Source organism: Sciurus vulgaris (genome assembly GCF_902686455.1).
Source record: "Sciurus vulgaris genome assembly, chromosome: 13".
NCBI lineage: Eukaryota > Metazoa > Chordata > Mammalia > Rodentia > Sciuridae > Sciurus > Sciurus vulgaris.
The window spans coordinates 99,570,695-99,594,727 of record NC_136474.1 but is presented as its reverse complement, the minus strand read 5'-3'; the positions used below and the strand labels follow the sequence as shown (position 1 = coordinate 99,594,727).

Genomic DNA, 24,033 nt, shown 5'->3' with positions numbered 1-24,033 from the left:
GGGCTGCAGGAAGGATGGCGGCTGGGTACTGGCTGCTCTCTGTGTGCGGGATCTGGACACATCTGTGTTGTGAGACGGTCAGGGGCATGTGGTGAGCTGGGGCGGTTGGTTGTAGACACACCTGCAGCCCAGTGATGAAGCAGAGCCCCGATTTCTGCAGCTTTGTAAAACAGACGGGGACAGAGAAGGAGCAGGCGGGAGCACACGTCTGGCGCTCCCTCAGAGGAGGCTGGGCGTGCTAGAGTCTATGTACAGTTGCTGATCAGCCTTTCGACGCTGCTTTTAACTTCATTTTAAGTGTCAGAAGTTCCTTTAGTGAACTTAGAAATATACTTCAATAATTTTTAGGGTTTGTTGTCTTTTATGATTTTTTGACAAGAGTTTAAGTGCCTAGCACTGGTGTTAGAAATGGGGCCCCAGTTGTGCTAAGCCCGCACACCTTACACCTGAGGATAATATTAAATACATTTTAAATGCATTTTAATTATTCTAAATGACTATAGGAGCTTTGCTATCTCCTTATTTTAAAATTGAATTTACCATCAGATTTAGCTAAGTTATATTGATAATTTCTACTCCGGCACTGAAAGTCAATATGGGTTAATTTCTAAGGCTTATTAAGTCTTCCAAAGATGGGTGTGGGTCAGCTAACTCAGCTGTTGGTATCTTTTCCATTCCTAAAAAGAACTGCCCAGAACACCTGAGGCAGAAATTACTGTGGCTTCCAGCTATGAGTAGTTACTTATTCAAAAAAATTAAAAGAAGAAATGGATCACATAGCACAAAACCCAGGATCTATTAAATTATTTAATTTGTAAGTCCGACCAACTGTTCTCTGTGAGAAAAAGCTTACTTTAGAATAAAGGACTTGGAGTGAGCTGATATGAAGCGTGGCCAGGGGACTCACGCGGTTGGCCACCCAAGCCTCGCCCTGCCCCTGCTCACACACCTCCTGCAATGTGACCTGGTGAGCTTCTCCTTGTCCACCAATGCTGTGATGGTAAGGCAATTCCAAGTGCAGTCATCTTTGGACGGTGTCAAGCCCTAACAGGTAGTCATTTTCTACTATGTCCTTTTCCATGGTAGATTTGGAAAAAAAATACAGTTAGGATAAAGCACTATTTTGGAAAACAAAACAATGCTTAAATATTGCTTTAATCTAAGCTGTCAACCCTCCATGACTTTCTTTGTAGAAACACCAGAGAAACACCATGAGCGACTATCACCTCAAATGCCACTTTTTCATTAGAAGAATCAAGGAACGCAATTCAGAAATAACGTTACATCCTGCATTTTATTCAGTTCCATATGACAAAAATAGTAACCTAAACTAAGACATCCATTTCAATCAGGAGATGTGTCAAGCCACAAGATTTAATCATAAAAAATATCAGATCTAGGCCATAATCCCAGCTGGTTCCGGGAGGCCCTGGCCCTGCGTGGTGCTGCAATACAAAAATAGGGTCTCTGCACCAGGCCAGGGACAGCCTGCCGGACACGGCGGGTCGGGCTCGCAGGGCCTTCACGAGCCGTCTGCACTTACACTTTTAAGTTATATACACATCTTTTGGGGAGAAAGGACACTAACATGGTACCGACTGACTGGAAGGACACACGAACATCAGAACACGTAACTGCTGAAGCAGCAAAGCCAAGCCACCTTGGCTTCCCCTTCTCAACGCTGAGACACCACCACAATCCCCAGGAGATGGCAGGACAGGCCCCACCTTGCCATGCAGAAAGGAGTCCTAGAGTCCAAAGTCTCTGTCCAGAAGCAGCGGACAGCTAACGAGCCTTTCGACACGGTGCTGGGTGAGGCGCGGCAGAGGCCGCCCGTCTTCCCGCACGCCTCTGCTGCTGTGGCGGTCAGAGACTTTTCTGTTTTTCCCGTTTGACTGAGAAGAGTCACTGTCTGGTTGGTTCTTTGGGGCAGACAACTCCTTGCACTGCTCCCCAGCTACCCTCAACCTCTGAGCACTCTGACCCTGGAAGTCATGGTGTCAGATCCCAGCATGCCTGCCACGCACAAAAATGAGGTAGAACGCACAACACGGGCGCTGGGGCCAGACCTGGCTGCCTTTCCTCCCTCCGTGCAGCCCAGACAGTGACCAGCTTCGGGTTGTGTCTGCATCTGCAGAGGAACTGTGCTCTGCTTTCATTTGAGAACTCGGAGAAGGAACAAATGAGGAACGCAGAAAATCTTGGCACACCGTAGGTAACACCAGTGCCACCAGGCAGTCACGGCCCAGCAAGGGAGGAGACAGAGGCTCCCAGCAGAGCCACACGGGAGCAATGTTTCCCCGCTTATCTCCTGTGGGGACGTCATGGTCCTAAGACTAACCCGCCAGTTTCCTCAGGGCATTCACAGCTCTTAAAGGGGCTTTGCAGAAAAGTTAAATGAATCAAGTTAACGTAGAAAATGGCAGGCCTGCTTTACTGAGGTGTGGACAGGTCTTGGCGGATGTTCTGATTAAAAGCACAGGTTTCTCACACTGCTTGACCTTGAGACAAAATGAGAAACCACAGCAATTGTTTTCGTTTTTCTTAAACTGTAGTGCTATTTATAAAATACTTTACATCTTTTTAAAATTTCAAATTATAGACAAACCTCCCTAATACAAAATACTAAAAGTGCAATTGTATAAATTAAGAGTTTGCGACCACATTATACAAACATTACCTTTTTATTGTACAGCTTTGATAACGTGAAGTATTTACTCACAACTATTTATAATGTTGTGAATAATTTATGGTGATGTTTGTCTGTAACTTGTTCCCCAATCAAACACTGGGCTACAGACCACACTAGAGAACAACTGTCCACATAGCAGCTACAAACATTTAAATTAAAAAAAAAAAAAAAAAAAAAAAAAAGGCTTGTTACCGACAGGTACTTGCACACAAAAAGCATGCTATCTTTCCCAACAGAATGTCACAATTTTGCCTGCATTGAAATAATTCACTTATTTATAGTAAAACAAATTTTGCTTAAAAAAAAAATCACACAGCCAGATGTATTCTGCAGTACAAAAGCTTCATTTAAGGTTGGGGCTATTTTATTGTCTGTTACCCGCATAATCTTAACATTATAAATACTACGGACAAAGATACTGTCACCAAACACGGCATTGGAACACGGAACCACCCCTGCCAGGCGAAGAGCTCCTAAACAGTTCAAGTTTCTACGAATGCGAAGAAAACCATCACATGGGGCTCTGTGGAATACTGCAGGGGACCCCATTCTCCCTTGCGGGGTTATTAGGTTTCAAGGGAAACAAGTGGATGTGGTCTGAGCTCTTTGTTTCTAAGGTGGTTTTCCAAGCACTTATTGTTTTCAACTGAAAGTTAGAAATTTATTTGAAAGGTTGCAGAGTTCTTCAGAACAGTCGAACCCACTGCTGAGGCAGCACCATGCAGCGCTTGCCACCCCACCTTCTGGCAGCCACACGGGAAAGCATGTTCCGCCACTGGCATGACTTTAATAAGGACCTAGGCAAAAAGGGTCCAAAGACTGATGCTCAAACTGCAAAACGTGGGCGTGGAGGGACAGCTGGCCGGCTCCACGCCTGCAGCTAGTTTATACCGATCTCCTTGTTGTCCTCAATGAACCTCGTGAACGGGCGGCTGGCGCCTGTCTCAGAGCTTGCTTTGTCCAAACTGACGACGGGTGGGCTGCTGCCAGTGCGTGCCTTGTCCATGCCACCGGTCACGGTGCCCAAAGGCGGAAGGGCACTCCCGCCGAGGCTCACGGGGAGCTGGGGGATGCCGCCGTTCTGGATAACAGAGATCTCGTTGTTCTTCATGGCCAGCCCATTTGTGATGGCTGCGGCATACTGGTTCCAAAAGCTGGGGTCCACGTTCATTGCTCGGGCTGCCAGGTCCTTCTGGAACATTTCAGAGAACTTCAGGGCATCACCACCGAGCAGGGCCATGGGGTTTTCCACTGACAGGCGGCGGCCCCGTCTCGCAGGGGCATTGTTCCACATGTGGGTCCCCATGTGCACCTGTGACACGGAGAGACAAGCACAGTGAGCAAGTCCAGAGTGGGCAGTAGGTGTGTCCTGCCTCCACTGCTCCACAGGATGCCTGTGCCACACGTCAGCCGAGACCGCAAAGCAGGCCAGCTCCCCTAAATGCCTAAAAAGCACAGGTCGGGACGAGGAGACAGAACAGCAATGTGACGACAGTGTGTTTTCAGGCAGCAGAGCCCAGAGACGTTTCTCCCCAGCTGTGAATGCACAGGCCACAGAGCGCGCACCTCAGCTGTGAGATCCGAGGTCTCACCCGCCCCCGCTCGAGCCACCTGGCGCTTGGAACCTTAGTTTGTGCCTCTCCTCTACAACAAGGAAACGTCAATTCTAAAACCTCTTGGGGCCATGGGTCCTGGGCGGCTCTTGCCTGCCAATCCTTGCTCAGCGTAGAGGCCTCACCTATTGACCTCTGAGTGTCTCCAGGGAGGCTCCCAGACTCAGTCTCTGTGGACACACCTTGTATAGAAACCAGCATCCTGAGCTCAGGTGGCACAGAGGCAGGGCCTGGGAATCGGCAGCATGTGGTCAACAGTCATCTCTTGAAGGAGGTGCATGTGATTGCAGTTTATTTTTTGGCACTGGGGATTGAACCCAGGGGGCATTTTTCTGAGCTACATCTTCAGCCCTTTTTACTTTTTATTTTGAGACGGGGTCCCACTAAGTTGCCCAGGCTGGCCTGGAACTTGTGATCCTCCTGCCTCAGCCTCCCAAGTTGCTGGGGTTAAAGGGATGTACCCCCCAAACCCAGCTACTGCAGTCTTAAGTAGGGACACAGAACAGCCCTCAGCTGCTGGAAGCCTTCTCACTCAGCAACTCTCCCACAGGGCCCTCTGCAGTCACAGGGACACAGAACCTTCCAGAAGTTGCAGACAACCTCATTTGTTTTATTTGTATGATATGCAAGTGCTTAAAATCCAAGTTCATTTTGTTATCAAGTTCAAGAGAGCTTTGAGCCCTGGTCCTGCCCTCCAGTTGCAAAGTGTGCACCATCCCTTGAAGCTCCCAGAGCAGGCTGAACCTCAGAGGCAGGCCCACATGCCACTGGACAGACCCAGAGTCCTGTGGTCCCAGAGTTGCTAACGGGACGTGCACCTGTGAATGCATGTGGACACCTGCACCCCCTCCACACACACACTACACACGGTGCACCTGCAAATGCATGTGGACACAATGCACCCCTCCACACACACACTACACACGGTGCACCTGTGAATGCATGTGGACACCTGCACCCCCTCCACACACACACTACACACGGTGTACCTGTGAATGCATGTGGACGCGCGCATCCCTCCACACACACACTACACGTGGTGCACCTGTGAATGCACGTGGATGCGTGCACCACTCCAAACACACACGCTACACACGGTGATGTGGACGCGCGCACCCCTCCACACACACACACTACACACGGTGCACCTGTGAATGCATGTGGACACGTGCACCACTCCAGCCACACACTACACAAGGTGCACCTGTGAATGCATGTGGACACCTGCACCCCCTCCACACACACATTACACACGGTGCACCTGTGAATGCATGTGGATGCACGCACCCCTCCACACACACACATTACACATGGTGCACCTGTGAATGCATGTGGATGCATGCACCCTTCCACACACACACTACACACGGTGCACCCCTTCACACACACACTACACACGGTGCACCTGTGAATGCATGTGGACGCGCGCACACCCTCCACACACACACTACACACGGTGCACCTGTGAATGCATGTGGATGTGTGCATCCCTTCACACACACACTACACACGGTGCACCTGTGAATTCATGTGGACACACGCACCCCTCCACACACACACTACACACAGTGCACCTGTGAATGCATGTGGATGCGTGCACCCCTTCACACACACACTACACACGGTGCACCTGTGAATGCATGTGGACACACGCACCCCTCCACACACACACTACACACAGTGCACCTGTGAATGCATGTGGACACGCGCACCCCTCCACATACACACACTACACACGGTGCACCTGTGAATGCATGTGGACACCTGCACCCCTCCACACACACACTACACACGGTGCACCTGTGAATGCTCGTGGACACCTGCACCCCTCCACACACACACACACTACACACGGTGCACCTGTGAATGCTCGCGGACGCACGCACCACTCCACACACACACACTACACACGGTGTACCTGTGAATGCATGTGGACACGCGCACCCCTCCACACACACACTACACACGCACGCCCCGGCACCTCAGCCTCAGGCCAGGACGAGGAGAATCTCTGCCGTCATTCTAGGGCAGGTGGTGCAGGGGCTGCCTGGAGGTGCCCTGGCGGCTCTGTGCAGCATCCAGCCTCTGGTCCTCTTACCTTGAGGTTGCCCTTGGTGGTGAAGGCCCTGCCACAGATGGTGCAGCCGAAGGGCTTCTCCCCGGTGTGGGTGCGCTCGTGGATCTGCAGGGCGCTGGCCGAGGAGAAGGTCTTCCCACACGACTGGCAATTGTGCTGCTTAGGTGTCCGGCGTGGTGGGGGTGCCAGCATGGGTGCCAGGCCTGGGCTCATCACTGTCTGTGGCCCAGTGGGGACCTGGACCCCAGCCGGCAGTGGCGGGCCCTCGCCCAGCGCGATGGCTTTGCTGTGACCATTCACTTCCATTTTGATCATGGTGGGTGCGGGGCTGGAGGCCAGGCGAGGAGAGCTGTGGCTGGGACCTAGGGCAAAGTCGGGGTCAAATGCCTGAGAAGGCAGCCCTCTCAACTCGTGCGTCAGTAAGTGCTGTTTTAAATTACCCATGGTGGAACAGCCCCGCCTGCAGACCGTGCAGACGAAGGGCCGTTCCTTGGTATGGCTGCGGTGGTGGATTTCCAACGCGCTCTTGCAAGCAAAGGGCTTGCCACAGACACCACACACAGTGCTAGCACAAGTGCTTGCACACTTACCCCGCTCCCTGTTCAGGAACAGCAGGCTGAAGGGAGCCTCCTCCTTGATGGCCGGCCGGCTGGGGTGGCCGGCCGTCAGGTCCAGTGCGCCTCCACTTGCTGGGCCAGAGGGTGGGCTGTCTGGCCTCTCTGTCTTTAGAGGGATCTCCTGTGGGTCCTCCTGGTGGCTGAGGCCTGGGGACTTGGAGCGGAAGCTCTCCCCATTGCTGTGGGTGGGTGACAGTGCCTGGGAGGAGGAGGAGGACAGGGCAGGGCTGCCCGCGCTGCGGCTCTCCAGGTCGCCCGCGGCGGAGGACGAGTCATTGCTCAGACGGTCACTCTCCCCAGACCCGTTTTCCACAGACTTCAGGCTGGCCAGCTGCTGACAGTTTATGACAGAGTCCATCATCTTCATCTGGTTCTCCAAGGCAGCGATGCTGGAGATGACGGAGGGGGGCGAGGGTGGGCAGGACGCCGCGTAGGCCAGGAGCGGTTTGGTGTCACTGGCGGCGTCCTTCAGCTCCACGTCCTCCTCCACTGAGTTCTCGTCCATGTCGTCCTCATAGCTGCTCAGGGCCTCCATGTTCTTCTCCTCGAAGGGCAGCTCAGCGTCCACGGCCTCCTGGAAACCCTCTGGCAGCGGCGTGTTGGGGATCTGCCCTCCCATGTGCATGCGGATGTGCTGCTGGAGCACGACGGCATTGGTGAACTTCTTCTGACAGATGGGGCAGGAGTGCTGCACCCGCAGGGGCGGCTTCGCCCGGTGCACCCCGAAGTGCGTCTTCAGGTTGCCCTTGGTGGTGAAGGCGCGCCCGCAGATCTTGCACTTGAAGGGCCGCTCCCCCGTGTGCGTCCTGTAGTGCATCTTCAGGGCACTCTGGCAGCTCAGCACACGGTGGCAGATGACGCACTGGTTTGGGTCTGTCATCTTCTTATCAATGTTCTCCACCAGCTGCTGCAGTTTCGAGGTTTCTGACGTTTGCATAGAGTCAAGCAGTCCCCCGAAGGGAAACTGGGCCTTGAACTGGTCAGGGACTGCTGGCAGACCGGGGCTGCCGAGGCTCGTGGAGACGCTCTCTGCGACCGACGTGGCTGCCGAGGTGGGAATGGCACCAACCTGTCCACCAACTGGTGTGTCCCCCGTCCTCGCATTTGTGCATGGCAGGCTGACAGGCTCAGGTTTAGTCAGAGAAGACCCACTGAGGAGTGGCTGTGGGGACTCAGATGTCACTGGGATGCTGGACTCTGCATTGTTGAGGCCTGGGGACAAGGAGGTGCATTCGCTGGATGCAGGTGAGGGCCTCTGTGGGGAGCGGCTGACGGGGGTGATGCTGGGGGAATCAGTGTAGCTATGAGCACTGGGAACAGTGGGGGGCAGCTGCAGCCCCACTGATGTGGGCACTGTGGGCAGCACTGGCTTGCTATCAAGCCAGGTGGTCACTGGCTTCTCTGGGGGCAGCGACATGCCATAGGGAATCCCCGAGCACGTGGGCACATTGTCGAGGTATTCTGGAACTGGGTAGGGGTTCATCTGGATGTGGGGGTACTTCTCCTTATGCCTCTGGAAGTGCACCTTCAGGTTGCCTTTGGTGGAGAAGCGGTTCCCACAGATGTTGCACTTAAAGGGCCGCTCGCCAGTGTGAGAGCGCAGGTGAATCTGCAGCGCACTGTCGCTGCCAAAGACCTTGGCACAGAACCTGCACTTGTGCTTGAAGAAGGGGTCCTCAGCGCTGGCCTTGGGCTCGAACACTGACACATTAGGGGGCTTGCCCTTGCGGTGCTTCATGAGGGCCGACAGGGGGTCCAGGGCGTTGGCCGTGGCGGCAATGCTGACCAGAGGGTTGGGGAAGATGACGCTGCTGGAGGAGGTCTGAGGTAGCAGAGGGTTTGGCAGGCTGGAGGTGGAGCTGAGGAGGGGCCCCGGGCCCAGGGTGGGGGGCGTGGATGCATTCTGGGGCTGTGTCACGCCACCCGCTGTGCTGGGCTGCGTGGACCCCAGGGCAGGAGCTGTGCTGGAGGCTGTGGACACCACCGACTCCGTGGGGCCGGCACCACCTGGTGTGCTGGTGCCCGTCGCTGGCTGCGACAGGTGCTGGGGGCCCTCGAAGGCTGGTGGGGCGGCTGGGCCAGAAGCTGCGGGGACAGGGGCCGGCCCTGCTGAGAGCTGTAGGGCGGGATGCGGGGCCAGGCCCTGGAGCTGGCTGGAGGCGGGGGCGGGTGTGCCAGGGGCAGCAGGGTTCAGAGGGGGCCTGGCGGGCTGGCGGCTCATCAGGGCCACCTGGCTGCGGATCTGCTCGATGAGCTGTAGCTGGTGGATCTGCTGCTGCTGCAGAGCCACAAGCTGCTCCAGGATCATGGGGATGGCCACAGCCCCCACACTGCCGCTGGCCGTGCCCGCGGCGCGTGCGCCCTGTGAGAACTGCGCCACGGCCACCTTGGTGCTCAGCAGCGTCTCCAGCGTCACGTTGGTGCTCGGCATGTTGAAGGGGGCGGGAGAGCCCGGGGGCAGTGCCGGGGCAGCAGCGGGCGCGCCTGGGCCCTGCAGGCCCTTGTCCCCGGGGGCCTCCACGTCCATGGGCTCGTCCTCCTGCTCCGGGGCCTTCACCTCACTTCCCTCGCCGCCCTCTGTGGGGGCGGCCTCCTCGGCGGCCTCGCTCTCCGTGTGGTCACTGGGCGAGCTGGCGGGAGAAGGTTCTGGAAACTCTTCAGAGGGTGGTGCCGGCTCATCCTCATTCACGATGAGCACCAGCGGGTTTTTGGTGCAGCTTTTCTTGTGCTGCAGGAAGTCGGTCCACTTGAAGAACTCTGCGCAGCAAGTCTCGCACACGCTGGCCTCCTCCCCGCCGCTCCTGCTCTCCGTCCCGCTGTCCACGTCGTCCGCACCTTCCCCGGGGACGCCTAGGAAACCGAGAGATTACATCAGCCGGCTCGCCGGACAGCCCTCCATTTCAAAATTTTGCAGACAAGTAAAATCAATATTTTTTATTTTGTACAAATTACCCCACTTCAACATTTCTGACGGCCCAGCGTGTGTGTTCTATGACTCTTTCTAGCTAGCTAATCATTTTCTTAGCACAATCCATCAAATTATGAGGCTCTATCAATTGTGGATACTGCTTCTTAATGAAATTCCATAGAAGCCATTGATTTCCAATATTTTCATACAATCCGCAGCCACCCTGTCTGCTGGGTACAAAGCCAGCTTTCCACGGGCTCATTAGGATTCCCCTTTACCATCGTGCTTCCTCATTTCCAGCAAAATTAGAGATGCCTTTGCCAGTTCACTTAACGCTGCTAAACTCATCCGCAACCTTTCCGACAGACACATCAGCCTGACGGCCAGCCCAGGCACTCGTGTACTCTCGGCTGCGTGGATTTATTATCTTTATGCAGGGATGTGACTTACAGACTTAATGTAATTCTATACCACCTTTTGAATCAATAGGCATTTATTTCATGTAGGAAACGTCACCTAAATACTTTCATTTGTAACAAAGAAAATGTAAGCATTTCTTACATTTCTACTCAGAAAACATCTCCCCTGGTTCAAGAGTTGGAACAGCCAGTTCACTGGCATCTTCTGTCCCTGGTACTTCCCTTACAGAGGGGCACATTTCTATATTTTAGGATTTGCCAAATGAATATCAATATAGGCTAGCCCTAAAATGAATCATGTTAATACAATTAACTGGCTCTGTCAGATGCAATATTTCTTGGCAAAATGAACTAAAATTACATGTTATTGTGATTAGCCAATAGAGTTTAGCCATTTGTTAACAAACTAGAAATTATGTATTTAAAGTTCATTTACATTGACATGTTCAACATGAGAATGCTGTAGCCAGACACACTTTCTGTACCTATTTTCATCTATTCTCATAGAAAGACTTAGCAAATTATATGCTTGCGCCATGGTGGAAAGCCCTCTAATTGGTTACACATGTTTAATTACTGTTGTAGGCAGCTACTTCCTCTGTCTACCCTTACCCTCTTGTGCCGAATAACAACCGTGTTTAATGAACAACTCTAATTCACACCTGATCAAATAAAGGCCTTACAGGACCAAGGAATCGACATGCTCTCGCTTCTGGCTCCTGCCTCTGGGGTGGCTGGCTGAGTGGGAGACAATGCCCAGTCACTGCCTGGTTCTGTGTGGCAGCCTGGCATCACCAATTCTCAGCTGCATTTTGTCAACTTAGATGGAGTGACGGCTGCAAATCAGCTCTTTGTTAAAGGTGCACCGTTGAGTGTGAGAACAAAACACCCTCACGTCTGTGCCCGGAAATAATTTACAGTTCTGACATGACATGTGGATTTGCCAAAACCTCTCTAAATCATTTCTTTCAGGTTTTTGGACAAATAACTTAGCACTGAGTTCAGCAGAAAGATCTGATATTTAAAAAAAAGACGCTGTAAGAAAATATTGCTCCTCTCCTGGAAAAAAAAAGATAAAAATACATTTTGAGGTTGGTCTGCTGCTCCACCAGGCCATTATTTCTAGGTAATTTATACATGCCTTTAAAAAATTATTAGCAGCATTCAATTAGCATTTTCCTAACTGGCTAAGCCATTTGAAGGGGAAAAGAAGTTAGAGCTTGCAGCCCATAAAGCCTGCTAGACTTTTAAACTAAATTCAGCACAGAAGATCAGGCTGCAGCAAGAAGCCTCATTACAGGCGAGGAAGGAATGTAATAGTATCTGTAATGAGGCCAGGGCAGCTCCGGGAAGGTTCCGCGATTTATGCTGCAGATAGCGCAGCAACAAAATCCACACCCAGAGTACGCAACTTCACTCGACGTACACGAAGAGATCCAACTGTAAGCCTGCTAAGGGTACGGAGTAAGGCAGAACCTACAACTGTAAGTGAATGATTTCTTAATGAGGGCCATTTCAAATTCTAGTAATGTGTTTTAAACATTTTCACAAAATGCCAAGAATATCTGCTTTGAAGTTTCTTTAGTTAATTGTGGAAGTGTTCTTCTTCAGACCTCATATTTAAAAATTAATTACTGAAGCACATTTTAAAAAGTTCATTTGCATTAAGCAATCAAATATATATGCAAAAGTAAGTAAACAAGGGCTAGATTTTTAAAAAGTTGTTTTCCAGTAATTTAAAGCTACCATATAAAAAATATTGACATTTTTAAATAGGAAAATTCCAACAAATCAAAAAGTGCTAATTCCTTGAAATAGTTTCTGCATGCAACTCTTCCAGAGATAAAATGTATAACTTGTATGACGTACAAAAACATTCATATGGTATGTAAATTTAAATTTTACAAAATTAAACCATATACTATTAAAATGATACTTTTTCTTTTTATGGCATATGTATAAGGGGCAGTTTAAAGAATCAGCTTAAGAATTAGGTTAACTTCTGGATCATTTAATGTGAGATCAGTGTGGAAAGAATGAAATTTACCTGACTAAAGCATCTCTCTACAAATATACACGTCTCAGATTTTCCTGGTAACCAACTATTGCATGTAACACAGAGAAATACTTAGTTTTGCTTTTCTTAAAAATCCAGACTTAAACAAATCTCTCTCTACCTTATAGACTTGCATTTTTATATATCTGCATTAGTTTTTCATGTGTTAAATATATGGGGGGTTTACCTCCGAATGCACAGAAGTTGGGAAGTGTTTCTGCAGGTGATTTCACCCCCCCATTAGCAGGATGCTCAATCACAACTGCTCTCAGTTGCTGCAGAGAACAGTTAAGCACTTTCTGTCAAGTAACAAGTCATTTCGTTTCATGTAATTTTAAATGACAGTCACCTCAACACAATGAAGATATTCTTGTCAAAGTAAAATAATCCTCCACTTACATTCCTTCAAAATCAGAGAAGGAAATGTGAAAAGTGGCATCCTGACCATATGGACCTGTTAACAGCTCTTGACTTAACGAGCCCAAGGAAGCTGGAAAACTGGTTGACAGTAAAGCGTCCTGAGAAAGGTGGCTTCTGACTAAGATACTGGGAAAACTACCATTGGGAGGGAAAAGGGTCTCAATATAATTCAGATTTCTTATTTTGGACAAATAAATTAGTCAGCCCTTGTGACTTCTGCTGGGTTTTGTATACAAAACCAGAAGCAGGATCACCTCAACTGATCTTCAGTCAAGCTTCAGCTACAATTGTGTGATCCAACTCTGAATGTGAGCAGCATTCTACAAAGGTACAGAGAAGCGGGAATGTCTTGAGATAGTCCTGAATACAAATGAAAACTAGTACTGCACACATGGGGTTGACATTTTATTTGCATATTTTAATAACTGTTACCAAACAACAACAGTGTTTTGATCGATGGGCAGGAAATACTCAAAATGAGTATGTTTTCCTAAGGACAGAGCTCTTCAGAACAGCCAGGCGTTTCACAGGTGTGCACAGCGCAAGTGCTGACCTCTGGCATGTTCTGAAGAGAACAAGAGAAATTAGTTTTATGACTTGCTTCCATGGCTTTTCTCAGTCTAATGATTAAAAGCACATACTACAGTGTATGTGTACTAATCTGACACTCTTTATTTTTAAATGCTTTCCATAACAAGAAAACCCAGATGGAAGGACTCTAAATGCAGTTCACAATTTATTTTATCATGGAACTGCTAAAGCCCTTTAATCCTGCATCATTTAAAGCCAATATTATGTTGGATTCAAATGTGTTTAACCATCTTTTAATTAAACTTACATTTTGAACTAGCTGTTATTCTCTAAAAACAGAAGTTATTATGCCCATTAGTTAATATGGCTTAAAACTTTTATTTCAAGGTAAAGCCCTGTCAGGGAGGCGCTCTCCCGCAGGACAGTGTGATGTGTCTGGGAAATTTATCACCAACGCAATTTTCATTTTCTTTCCCTCTTTCTTTAAGGGGGGATTTAAAAACACGCATCGTAAACATCATTAGTGTCAAAGCAATTTATTTTTTGTGTACTGATTGTTCGACAACTAAGAGACTTGAAACTGTAAACAGGGAAAGGATTAAGTGGCGCTTTATAGTATGTAAGGGTTATATTAGAAAGGCAAGAAAAATGCCGAGTTCCCGAGTATTTCAGCCCCGCCAATGCTCTTCCCTTCTTGGCAGATGCAGCAGCTGGTCAAGGTTACTCTGAGGATGGCTGGTGGCAGGGCCGGGCAGGAGTGCTCTGCTGTGCCTCAGAACCTCGCGGCGCCACACGCCACCTGCGCTGCCCAGGCTGCACGTGCCGTCGCGGGCTTGGCTTGCAGCCGTGCAGCATATGCTATTTATACTTAACATCTTCAGGGTTTCTGACTCCATCACCACCCATGTGTTCCTGGGTGATCAGCGGCCTCTCCCGTGTGGGGGAGCCAGCGTTCAGGGAAAACCTTGAACAAAAGGGCAGCTTCCAAGGCAGTGGTTTTAAAGTACATGTGTTCTTGTATATGCTGAAGAAACAGAGAATGCTCAACAAAATGTCACCCTTGGAAACTCGGCTCCAGCTGAGGACCAAGCCCCACCTAGTCCAGGGTCTGACTCCCGGGCTGTGGCAGAATACCCAGGCTTCTTGCCTCTGTAGTTCCCTAGGAACATAGTAAGTCAGGCAGAGGTTCACACCATGGAGAACCTTAAAAGCCACAAGTGAAAAACACTGCTGTGATATGTAAGAATACTGGAGCTATACGCTTTTTAAAAAAAAATTTCTAACATTTCTTAGCAAGGTTTTGTCTCTTTTCAGGAGTACAGTTCCTTGTAAATAAGTTCACCAATTACAAAGTAGTAGTAAAACAGGTGTTTCTCAATTTCTCTGCTACTCTTTTGCTACATGTTTTAAATTCACTACACTTAGCAAAGGGAGAAGCAACACTTGTTTAGTCCAGGAGACGGCATGTTAAGTTCTTCAATCAGCAACTTGGAAATGCCACATGGATCCTCAGGAAAGGAAACCACATTTTCTCCTTGGCCTTTCCAGCTCTTAAAAATCTAGCAAGCATTTTTCAAGTTTTCCTAAACTGTTAGGAGACACTTATTTTCTTGCAAATTAATTCTTTTTAACTCCTTATGATAGCTTTGAATCCCATAAAGAAAGATGAATTATCACATACTGAGCCCACGCTGTGACACAGGAGGAGACAAATAGAGACCCCCACTGTGTTTAACAATGTAGAAGAAATTCCAGGCGCAACAGAAAAATTTTCTGTCCTTTTTCCCCAGACCTCGAAGCATGTGCTCACGGAGGCGGACGGTGGAGGGCACTCTTGCTATGCTCAACACGCACTGACCCGAACACTCCCGCACTCAGTGGCCCACGTCTCAAATTTGTTAAGTCATGACCACCTGTGGCACAGGCTGCAGAAGTCTTCTGTTGAAAACCTTTGCAGTTTTGATCTGTGCGGCCAGGCACCACGGACAGGAACAGCTCCTTCCTGCTGGGGCAGCCCGAGCAGCACAGCCGGGAGCTCACGCCCACTGCCGCCCGACCTGCCTCCTGAACAGTCTGCCACAGGTCAGGGCTGCACAGTGGTCCTCTCACTCAGCGGTGTGGCTGTGATCATGCTTGCAGTGCTTGCACACACCACCGCCTGCGCCCAACAGAAACACCTGAACTACCAGGGCCCACTCGAGCAACGTCAAGCATAATCCGGTGAGGGACAGAGAGCAAGGTGTTGCCGAGTCACCTGTGGTCAAGGTGAGGAGGTTTAAACATGTTCCGTGACATGCCTCCCTGAACGTGCCCACACAATACCCACGCATTGGCTGTTTTCAAATTCACTGTGCTCAGAAATAAACAAGCAGCAAAAGCAGTTAGATGTGAACCTCTTCGTCTAAATGCCCCAGAGGGGCACCAGCTTTGCTGTGTCCAGGAAAAAGGCTGCAATTGGCTGTGACCATTAGGCTGCCTGCACCCGGAGTCAGGTGACAGAGCTGTTTCCATTACCGGTCACCACTGTTTCATTTCCACAGGATAAGTTTGCACATATGAAGAAAGTCATCCTCGAAAGCCCTGCCCCTGTGGTTGAAGCCAGGGACTCTGCATGCATACAAAGCACACAATGGAATTATCCAACAGCTCAGCTAAGGCCGCTCTCGAGAAGGGGACCAGGCACGCTGAGGATCAAGGAGGACCAAGTGCTGTGGCACCTGCAGGGTTAATTAAACAGTTCAAGACGCAACAGTCACACAAAAGAAAGCCAGTTTCTCTTCTTCCAAGAACTATAAACACTTGTGCTGGACTAGATGGCATTTGATAAGCTGTGCTGCACGGAACAAGCTCTGGGGATCTCTAGTTAACACTCAGATTCAGTGTTCACACTTAACAGAACAGTGGTGAGTCCTGTTGCCAAGGTCAACAGCAGAGATGCACTAATTGCATTATGAGCTTGACATCTAGTGGCCACCCCTGGCAGGGCAGAGCAGGCAAAGGCCAAGTCAGCAAGGCCTGTCAAAGACTCCTTGCTGCCCACCTTCATGGAGAGTCTGGGGCTGCCAGCACTCTGCACCCACCTTTCCACAGCAGCAGACAAAAAGGCTTTGTACGCCTCACTGCGTGGCTGCGACATTTGCAGAGGATGCAGAGGGGACAGGGCCCGATAGCACACAGAACTAATCTGGGACTGACTGAGAAAAACAGGTCCACAGAGGGAAATGTTCAGACACCACACTGGCACCAGCAGGTCTCTTTGGTGGACACCTGCTTCAGCCTTGAGAACTCGTCCCTTCAATTCAGAAGCAAATCAATCTTAATGTCTAACACAGACACATTCCGTTATTTTGTTGAAATTAATATTTTACATTTCCTGCAACATGACTTCCCTTATTTATTTGCCTGGTAATCACATATTAACTGCACTTTAAATTATGATCTTGAAATTACAAGAGAAAAATTTAAGAGTTTTTTTAAAAGTTTAAAGTAATATTAAAACATTTGATTTTCACATAGGTTTTGTGTGTAATTTTATATGAAATGTGTAGCAACATAACATATACAGTAAGTAAAGAGCTGCCCATAGTAGCAGAATTAGCTGACATCTTCAGGAAACCAAGATATGTTGGTCTTACTCTGGCAACGAGTCAAGAAATCATGTATGAAGGGAAAAGTCAATAAAACGGCAAAAAATAAAAGAGTAACAACACCCCCCCACACACAAACTATGATACTGTTATCATATGACTCAGAAATTATGCTTCTTGAAACTATCTTGCAACATTAAGAAATGGTGAATGACCTCAGCAGCAGTTAAAGAGATTTTTAATTCAGTCAAGTAAAAGCCTGTGCCCACGCTTACATCTCACGATGCTAACTTCCCACTGCCGGTCAGGCTCCGGAATGGAAAGGAAGGTTGCCTATCCTGCACCCCAGAACAGTACATTCTCAAGGCTACCTGGAGATGAACACAGAGTTCCTCAGAGACTGCAGCAGGAGATGAAATCTGACCCACTTCTGCCTGCTTTCCCATGTTGTGTATACAAAAACAATATAATAATAATAATCAGCTTGCTAAGTAAGTCCTGATGTTAATCCACACCTTTTCCTTTTTCTGGCTCCTAACACATCTAAAAATACCAGATTATGTATATGCTGTGGAAGTTCACAGTGCATTATACATAAAATTGCCCAACCCTGTCCCATAACCAGCTCTCTGTAGGCAGAATTAACTGGCACCCTTTTTTTGTTGATCACTGAAATATTCTTTTAAAAATAAGTTCAGTTTTTAATTTTTTTTTTTTAAAGAAATGTTTGGAAGTTCTTTTCCTCCTTCCCTGGGTTACTTACTTTCCACCTTTCATGTTTCAGATAAAAAACAGTCTGCCTGTGGATGTTAGAAAGTGGCTTTAGTATTGTTCCCTTTGGTATGCTGAATTGTAAATGCGTGTGCTGTGCTGGGTTGCTGAAGACAGACCCTGCATCTACAGATTAAAGAAAAGGACCTCTCCACCCAGCGCAGTGGCTTTCCTTCCCTGAATCTAACCACACTCTGTGAATTCCACTGGTAAATTCTTAGGTCTTACGCTCACCACATTTGAAAGAATTTTCAAAGACAGCCATATTCTGTAAGTTGGCAGAAAACAGACACTTGGAAGCATTAAGTGCCAACAGACAGAATGCAGGATGGCAAACTTCAAACTGTAATGTCCTTTTGTTCTTCCTTAAATACATACTTTCTAGGGACAGTAATATGCATCTTTCTTAAATTGTATTTTATGGGACACAGAACAGCAATATTACACCTTTAAAGTTCTTAGTGGGAGTTAAGTGCTGCACTGTCACTGAAGTTTTAATGAGTCTTTCTTAGAACAAAAATCTTCAGTGGTTCAAAGGATGTCATTATTGGACTGGATTTAACTGAACCCCACAAAGCATCACATTTGTTTCTAAAATAAGAATGAAATAATTAGCAAAATAAGAAGTTTAAAAGACAGTTTCTACTGGGAATGTAAATCTCAACAGTTGTAAAATGGGTTTTGACAAAAAGCTAACTTCAGAGCTTTCCATGAATCAGCTTACTTCCTCACTCCCGGTCCATCATCATTTCACCCTTCAGGGACAGAGAGTACCAGGACTATTTTTGTACAGTGATTTTCCATTGCTTGGTTAAAAACAAAATTCTGAAAAGAGTCATAAAAATAGACTTTTAATTGTAAATTAATGTGATTATGCATTTTGCTCCCCATTATACTAAAAAACTTCAAATATCGTATTTGTTTTGCCTGGCTTTATCAAAAGCCTTCAATTTTACTGCTGGGTAGATGGACCTATTGCTTTAATTGATATGTCATGTCTAAAGTGATACAAAAGAATTATTTACTTTGCTTCTAAAACACTGTAACTAACTTAGCTCACTTATAACTTCATGTACAGCATGTTTATTTTCGCTGCATTTAACAAAATTAAAATTCTGAGATCTGATTCATATTGGAGTGATTTTGTTTGCACAACCATTTATCTCTTAAAAAGCCCTTTACTTGGTTATCTTAGAGTAACACACAAGTATTCCCTGCAAGAGTATCTTTTATGCTTCACGAACGATCTGCTTCAGAACAATTAAATCAGAAAGAACTTGCTGTAATAGTCAGCCTGAACTATCCTTCAAACAGGCGGGGAGCTGCTGCTTTACTGCAGCTAACCCAGACAGGCTATTTTTGGCCTATTGCAAAATATGATCAGGAACTGTGGCAACTGGGTGATCAGAACCCGGAAAGCCTGGAAAACACAGGCCCGACAAAGTCGCCGGTCTTGCCATGGTGGAAAACCTGGATGTGGGCGAACCTCTAAATTCAAGCCCAGCAAGGAGAATTCAAAATAAAATAATTGCTTCATCCCAGGTTTCCAACGCCGAGCAGGCTGTATATCCTCCAACATGTTTACACTATTAAGTTCACCACGCTCACATTTCTGAAGTGAAATTAAAAATGAACAGCGGTGCCTTGTCTGTTAATTGTTAAATACAAGAGGTTTTACTCTATTAATTAAAATATGCTTTAATAAAAAGAGACATTGCACATTTTGATAACGACCCTACAAAGCTGAGAAGTATTTACATTGTTGCATTTTGGGGCGGCTGTGAAAGCCGATTTTAAGCCATTCAGGAGCCACAATAATAAAGCTTTAAAATTCCTCACTGGGATGCAATGTAGTTCTTTTGAAGGAAAGACTGTCTTTCTCATTCGGCAGAAATAAATCCATTCATTTGATCATGTAGTCATTGAGGGCAATACAAAACAAACCAAGTGTGAGAAATTCTATGTGAAGAAGTAAACAAAACAAAAAAATCCATTTCCATGACAAAAAGATTCTTTGTCCTTAATCTACCCAACATATGCAAGCGTTTCTTTTTAGCATATCGCCTGTTCCCATCTCGGCTGACTTGCGATGCAGATACAGCTCCCTCACCTCCACAGCAACAAAAAGACCCTGGAGTCTTGAGTTTTATTTAATCCACTCCTCCCCGGCCTGTTTTGGGCGTTTTCTTAGTTTCTCCATTCCAGCGTAGACGCATGCCTGTTTTGTCAAACTTTGCACCACTGTGATAAACTCTCCAACTCCTTCCATTTTTTTCGCAGATGGTCTAATTCTCGCAGTAAAAAGATTATTATCTGCCTCTACACAACTTACAGTAGATGCATCATAAAAGTGGGACAGCCATTTTAAAAAAACGAACGAACTATTTCACGCCCGCGGTGGCTGAGGGATCAGGGGTCGCCGCGGTCGCCCCTCCTCGGTCCTCCTGCCCGGCGCCCCGGGGACCCCGCAGGGCGCGCTGAAGCCCGGGCCGGGTTTTTAACGTGATGAAGTGGATTCGGGGTGCCCTAAACTTTGAGGTACCAAAGTTCAGCTATGGTAAATTCGAATCTTCGCCAGTCTCTGACTTCCGCGGCGCCCGCCCTTCACTTTTGGATGTTTCGAGGAGGAAGTTCCAACCAGCGAAATAACTGAAAAGGTGCCTCCAGCACCCGATTTCGGTGCATCCATAAAAACCACGAAAAGGCCTGAGGAAAAACTTGAAACCCACCGAAACGCGCTGGGTCCTACCGCGTGCAAGGACCAGCCCCGAACTCCACAACTGTGCTCACCCCCAGCTTAATTCCCAAGTCGGCCATTAAGGAAAGGCCAAGAGACATTTACTTTCTACTCGCTTCCGAATGGGATCATTGGATTTGTCAACGCGCTGGGACATCGCGGGTTTCGCGGCCCGAAGTCACCTCAGGCGGCCTGCTGGCGGTACAAGGAGCACAGCCTGGGATCAGGGAGGTCGCGCGGGCCCCGGGTCGTCCCCGGGCGCGCACCACCCGGGCACCCTGGCGCGCGGCGCCGAACAAAGCTGGCCAGGCGGCGGCCTCCCCAGCCCGCGTCCAGCGGTAGGTGAGCCCGGATGCGTTCGTCTGCCCGGGAGTCTGCCCTGAGCGAGGCCTGGGTCCGGGTGTATTTTGGGGGGTGCTAAGGCCGCCGAGGCCGGCTCCACAGTCCTGGCGCAGAGAGACCGGCGGTGGGGGGGGGGGGGGGGCGCAGAGCCGAGGCAGCGACACTGACCCCTCCCGCGTCCGCCCGGCGCACGGACCTCCGCCTTCAGTCGCACTGGCTCCCAGCTGTCCCCAAGCCGGCCGGGCCGCAACGCCCTCCGCGCGCAGGTCCCCAACTCCAAGGAACCAAGCCAAGTTTACTTGGCCCACAACTCTTTCCGCGGCCGCGCGCGTTCCGGTGGGGGACCCAGATACCCTCGGCCCACCTGGCCCGAGGGCCCGGTGCAGCGCGGACACTTGCTCGCGGGAACAGGGGAACTTTCTCCCACTCCGAGACGCGCGCAGCAGCTCCCGCCGTCCACGTTTCCTATCCCGAGTGGACGTCCCGGATCCCCCGGCCACCCTGAGGTCCCCAGCCCTCACCGTGCTCGGGAGCCCCGTCCGGCGGCGGCAGCTCCTCGTCCGACTTGAGGTGTTGGGGCTTGGCCTGCTTGCGCCGAGACATGCTGCTAGCGGCGCTCGGGCTCCGCGCGGGGCAGCGGCATCAGCGGGGAGGCCGGCGGGGACGGTGCGGGGCGGGCGCGGGGCGGCCGGGCGGGCGCGGGGCGCGGGGCGCGGGGCGGCGGCGGCGGCTGCGCGGGCCGCGCATGGGGCTGAGCAATTAGGCTAGTGAATAATGCATGGCCATTAGCGGAGGGCCGCGCCGATTGGCCGGCCTCCAGCGGACTCCGGCGGCCTATGCAAATGAGGCCGCGCTCGCAATTAGCGGTCGCGCGGGCGAGGAGGGGCCGCGGCGCCTGCGGACCTGGGCGCGCGCTGCCCGGCGCCGCTCACATCGCAGGCTCCGCCGCCCGCGCTCCGGCGCCGCGCTTCTCAGCCGCCCCAGGTGCGGCTCCGGCTGGCCCGGGTGCGGCGCGGGCCGCGGCGGCCGCCCCTCGGCAGGGCGCAGGCAGCAAACTTTGGCGGCGTCCGCGCGGCGCCGTCTCCGCCGGCGTGCCGGGCTCGCCCCTTTATAGAGTGTCTACGCCGTCGCCCGCGCACCGCGCCGCGCCCCCCCGCCGCCGCCGCCGCCGGGCGGCCCCTCCCGGAGCGAGCGGCCGCGGGCAGGGCTCCGGCCCGGCGCCTTTGTCTCGCCGGGTCGTTCGGGCGCCGCGCCGCCTGCGCTCCGGGCGCTCGGGCTGGCCGCCGCCTTCTTTCCTCCGCGGCGGGTCGCGGCACCGCTGGGCACGCCGGGCCTGCTCGGGCTCAGGTGCCCCCTCGCTCCGGACCTTCTCTCCTGTCTCGTGTCCTCTCCACGGGCTCCCCCGGCGGCCGGCCAGGCGCGTAGGCTCGCGGCCGGAGCGGAGCGGAGTGCGCACGCCGGGGTGGCGGGACTTCGGCAAGACCAACTTTCCGGTTCGGAAGCAGCGCGGGCCGCGCGGCTCCTCCCCTCCTTTGCGTTCCCCTCCCCTCCGCTACCCCCCGTCTCCCCACTCCCCCCCCCGGGCCCCACCGGCTTCGAAGCGCCCGCCCCGCCCGCTGCAGCCACCAGGGCCTCCTCGGCCCCCACGCCTGCCCGCAGGGGCCTCCCCGCCGCGGCGGCTTCTTAAGTCCAGGGAAGGGAGGGGACGGCGGGGACTCCGCCGTCCCCTCCCCCCCGTTCCCTTCACGACGGGCGCAGTGGCCCCGGCGCCTACTGCCGGGGCCTGCAGAGTGGGCAGAGAGGCGACTGAAAGTTCCAAGTCCACCAAAGTCCTGCGCGCGGCCCACCGAGTTCTAGGGATTTCGGGGGTGACGTGGGGGGGGGGTGGCTAGGTGAGGGGGTCGCGCACGTCTGGGGCATCTGGCACAACGCGCTCCCCGTACCCGCCCCCCGCCCGTGGTCACACGAACGCGCCCTCGCACCCGCGCTCTCTCGCCCGCCGCCGAGCACGCGCGCAGGACCGCGCGTGTCCTCCGTCCCCGAGCGGCCGCCAGGATGTGCCCAGGCCTGGTCCCCGCCGCGCTTGCACTAGTGCCCCTCGCCCAGTACGTCTTCTTTCATTTACTGAATTTCTTATTTTTGTCCTTGCAAGCGGTCGGTCCTGTGTTATACGAAGCTTCGGCACAGATGGCCTCCCAGCGCTTCCCCCAGAGTCGTTCGCGGCTGGGGTGGGGAGCAGGCGGTGACTGGCCAGTCCCGGACGCCGGGCTGATCGCCGGCTCCCGGCAGGGCTCCTGTTGGGGTGCTCCTGTCTGGTGGAATCCCCTGCCCGCTCCAAAGGACCCCGGCCCGGCGCCCTCGCCCGGCTCTCCGCCGGCTGCTTTTCCGTTCTAGACTCCGGTTCTCAGCCCGCGTTTTCCCGCCCGGCTCTAGTAGTGTAAGTTCCCGAAGCAACAGATTTGGGCTCCGGGAAAAGCGCAGAGAGTCATGCAGAGGAAGGAAGCAGACAGGTTGGAGTCGTCTCCAAACAGCCCCAAGATCCTCTTATGAAAAAAAAAAATTCTTAAGGTTGGTTTTGTTTTGCCTTTTGGTGGAGGGCGTATTCACGTAGGTGATTTTTATTCCAAAAGAAAAGCAATTAAATAAAAGCTGTTTGAAATCTAGAATTTTCCCGTTAAACACATACATTGGTTGCGCTTTTATAGTTAAGCTATGGGGCGAAATGTCTTTGTATAGCAATCGCGCGGTGAAGTTTTGCGAAGGCTGGAAGCATTTGGGGGACGCTCTTGCGTCTGGCGCAAAGGCGCTCTCGGTGGTGAAAAGTTGGCAGCCAGTGTTTTGGGGTGAACGAGGGCAGGAATTATTCCTGCGAAAAGAGAGGCAGAGGAAGTCACAGGAGTGTGAAGAGAAAAAATGAAAGTGTGTCTTGGTTGGGGGTAGAGGTGGTGAAGACTGGGAATTTTTGCAGAATTTACTGGATCGGGCAAGAGTTTGGGGAAGTCGCAGCGCCTCGGCAGGAAGGCAGATGTTGTCATTTCTTTCTAGAAGAGAAATTGTAGAACTTTCATCAGTTGCTCCCACCCCTAGCAAAAGGTGCACTGTCTTTCATGACTTGATTAATCTGCTCTTTTTTCACTTTTTTTTTAAATCGACACACTTGGGGAGAAGAAGCAAAAGCAGGTTCCCACCGCATCTGAATAATTTCAGGGACGATCTGATCCCGCACCCTCCACAGCTTCCTGGCCCCTGGCACTGGCTCCTCG

At 50.9% G+C, this 24,033-nt stretch overlaps 1 protein-coding gene across 2 annotated transcripts; it reads right to left on the bottom strand.

Annotated features, from left to right (window-relative positions):
• Positions 1 to 2,215: 2,215 nt before the first annotated feature.
• Positions 2,216 to 21,479, bottom strand: SALL3 (spalt like transcription factor 3). Of its 2 annotated transcripts, XM_079109148.1 has the most exons (4): positions 21,292 to 21,479; positions 6,973 to 9,849; positions 6,404 to 6,744; positions 2,216 to 4,004 (listed from the first exon to the last, which is right to left on the bottom strand). In XM_079109148.1, exons 1-4 carry the CDS (start codon positions 21,371 to 21,373, stop codon positions 3,573 to 3,575), a joined length of 3,732 nt encoding a protein of 1,243 aa, XP_078965274.1. In that variant the 5' UTR covers positions 21,374 to 21,479; the 3' UTR covers positions 2,216 to 3,572. The 2 variants fall into 2 exon arrangements, with proteins under 2 accessions (XP_078965274.1, XP_078965273.1); XM_079109147.1 differs by having other exon boundaries at positions 6,404 to 9,849.
• Positions 21,480 to 24,033: the final 2,554 nt, after the last annotated feature.

Coding starts and splice junctions, on each gene's coding strand:
- SALL3 (XM_079109147.1), bottom strand. CDS start 21,373: ATGTCTCGGCGCAAGCAGGCCAAGCCCCAACACCTCAAGTCGGACGAG. Junction 9,850..21,291: donor GGACGGGGCTCCCGAGCACG/GTGAGGGCTGGG, acceptor TCGGTTTCCTAG/GCGTCCCCGGGGAAGGTGCG. Junction 4,005..6,403: donor CCACCAAGGGCAACCTCAAG/GTAAGAGGACCA, acceptor TCCGTGTCACAG/GTGCACATGGGGACCCACAT.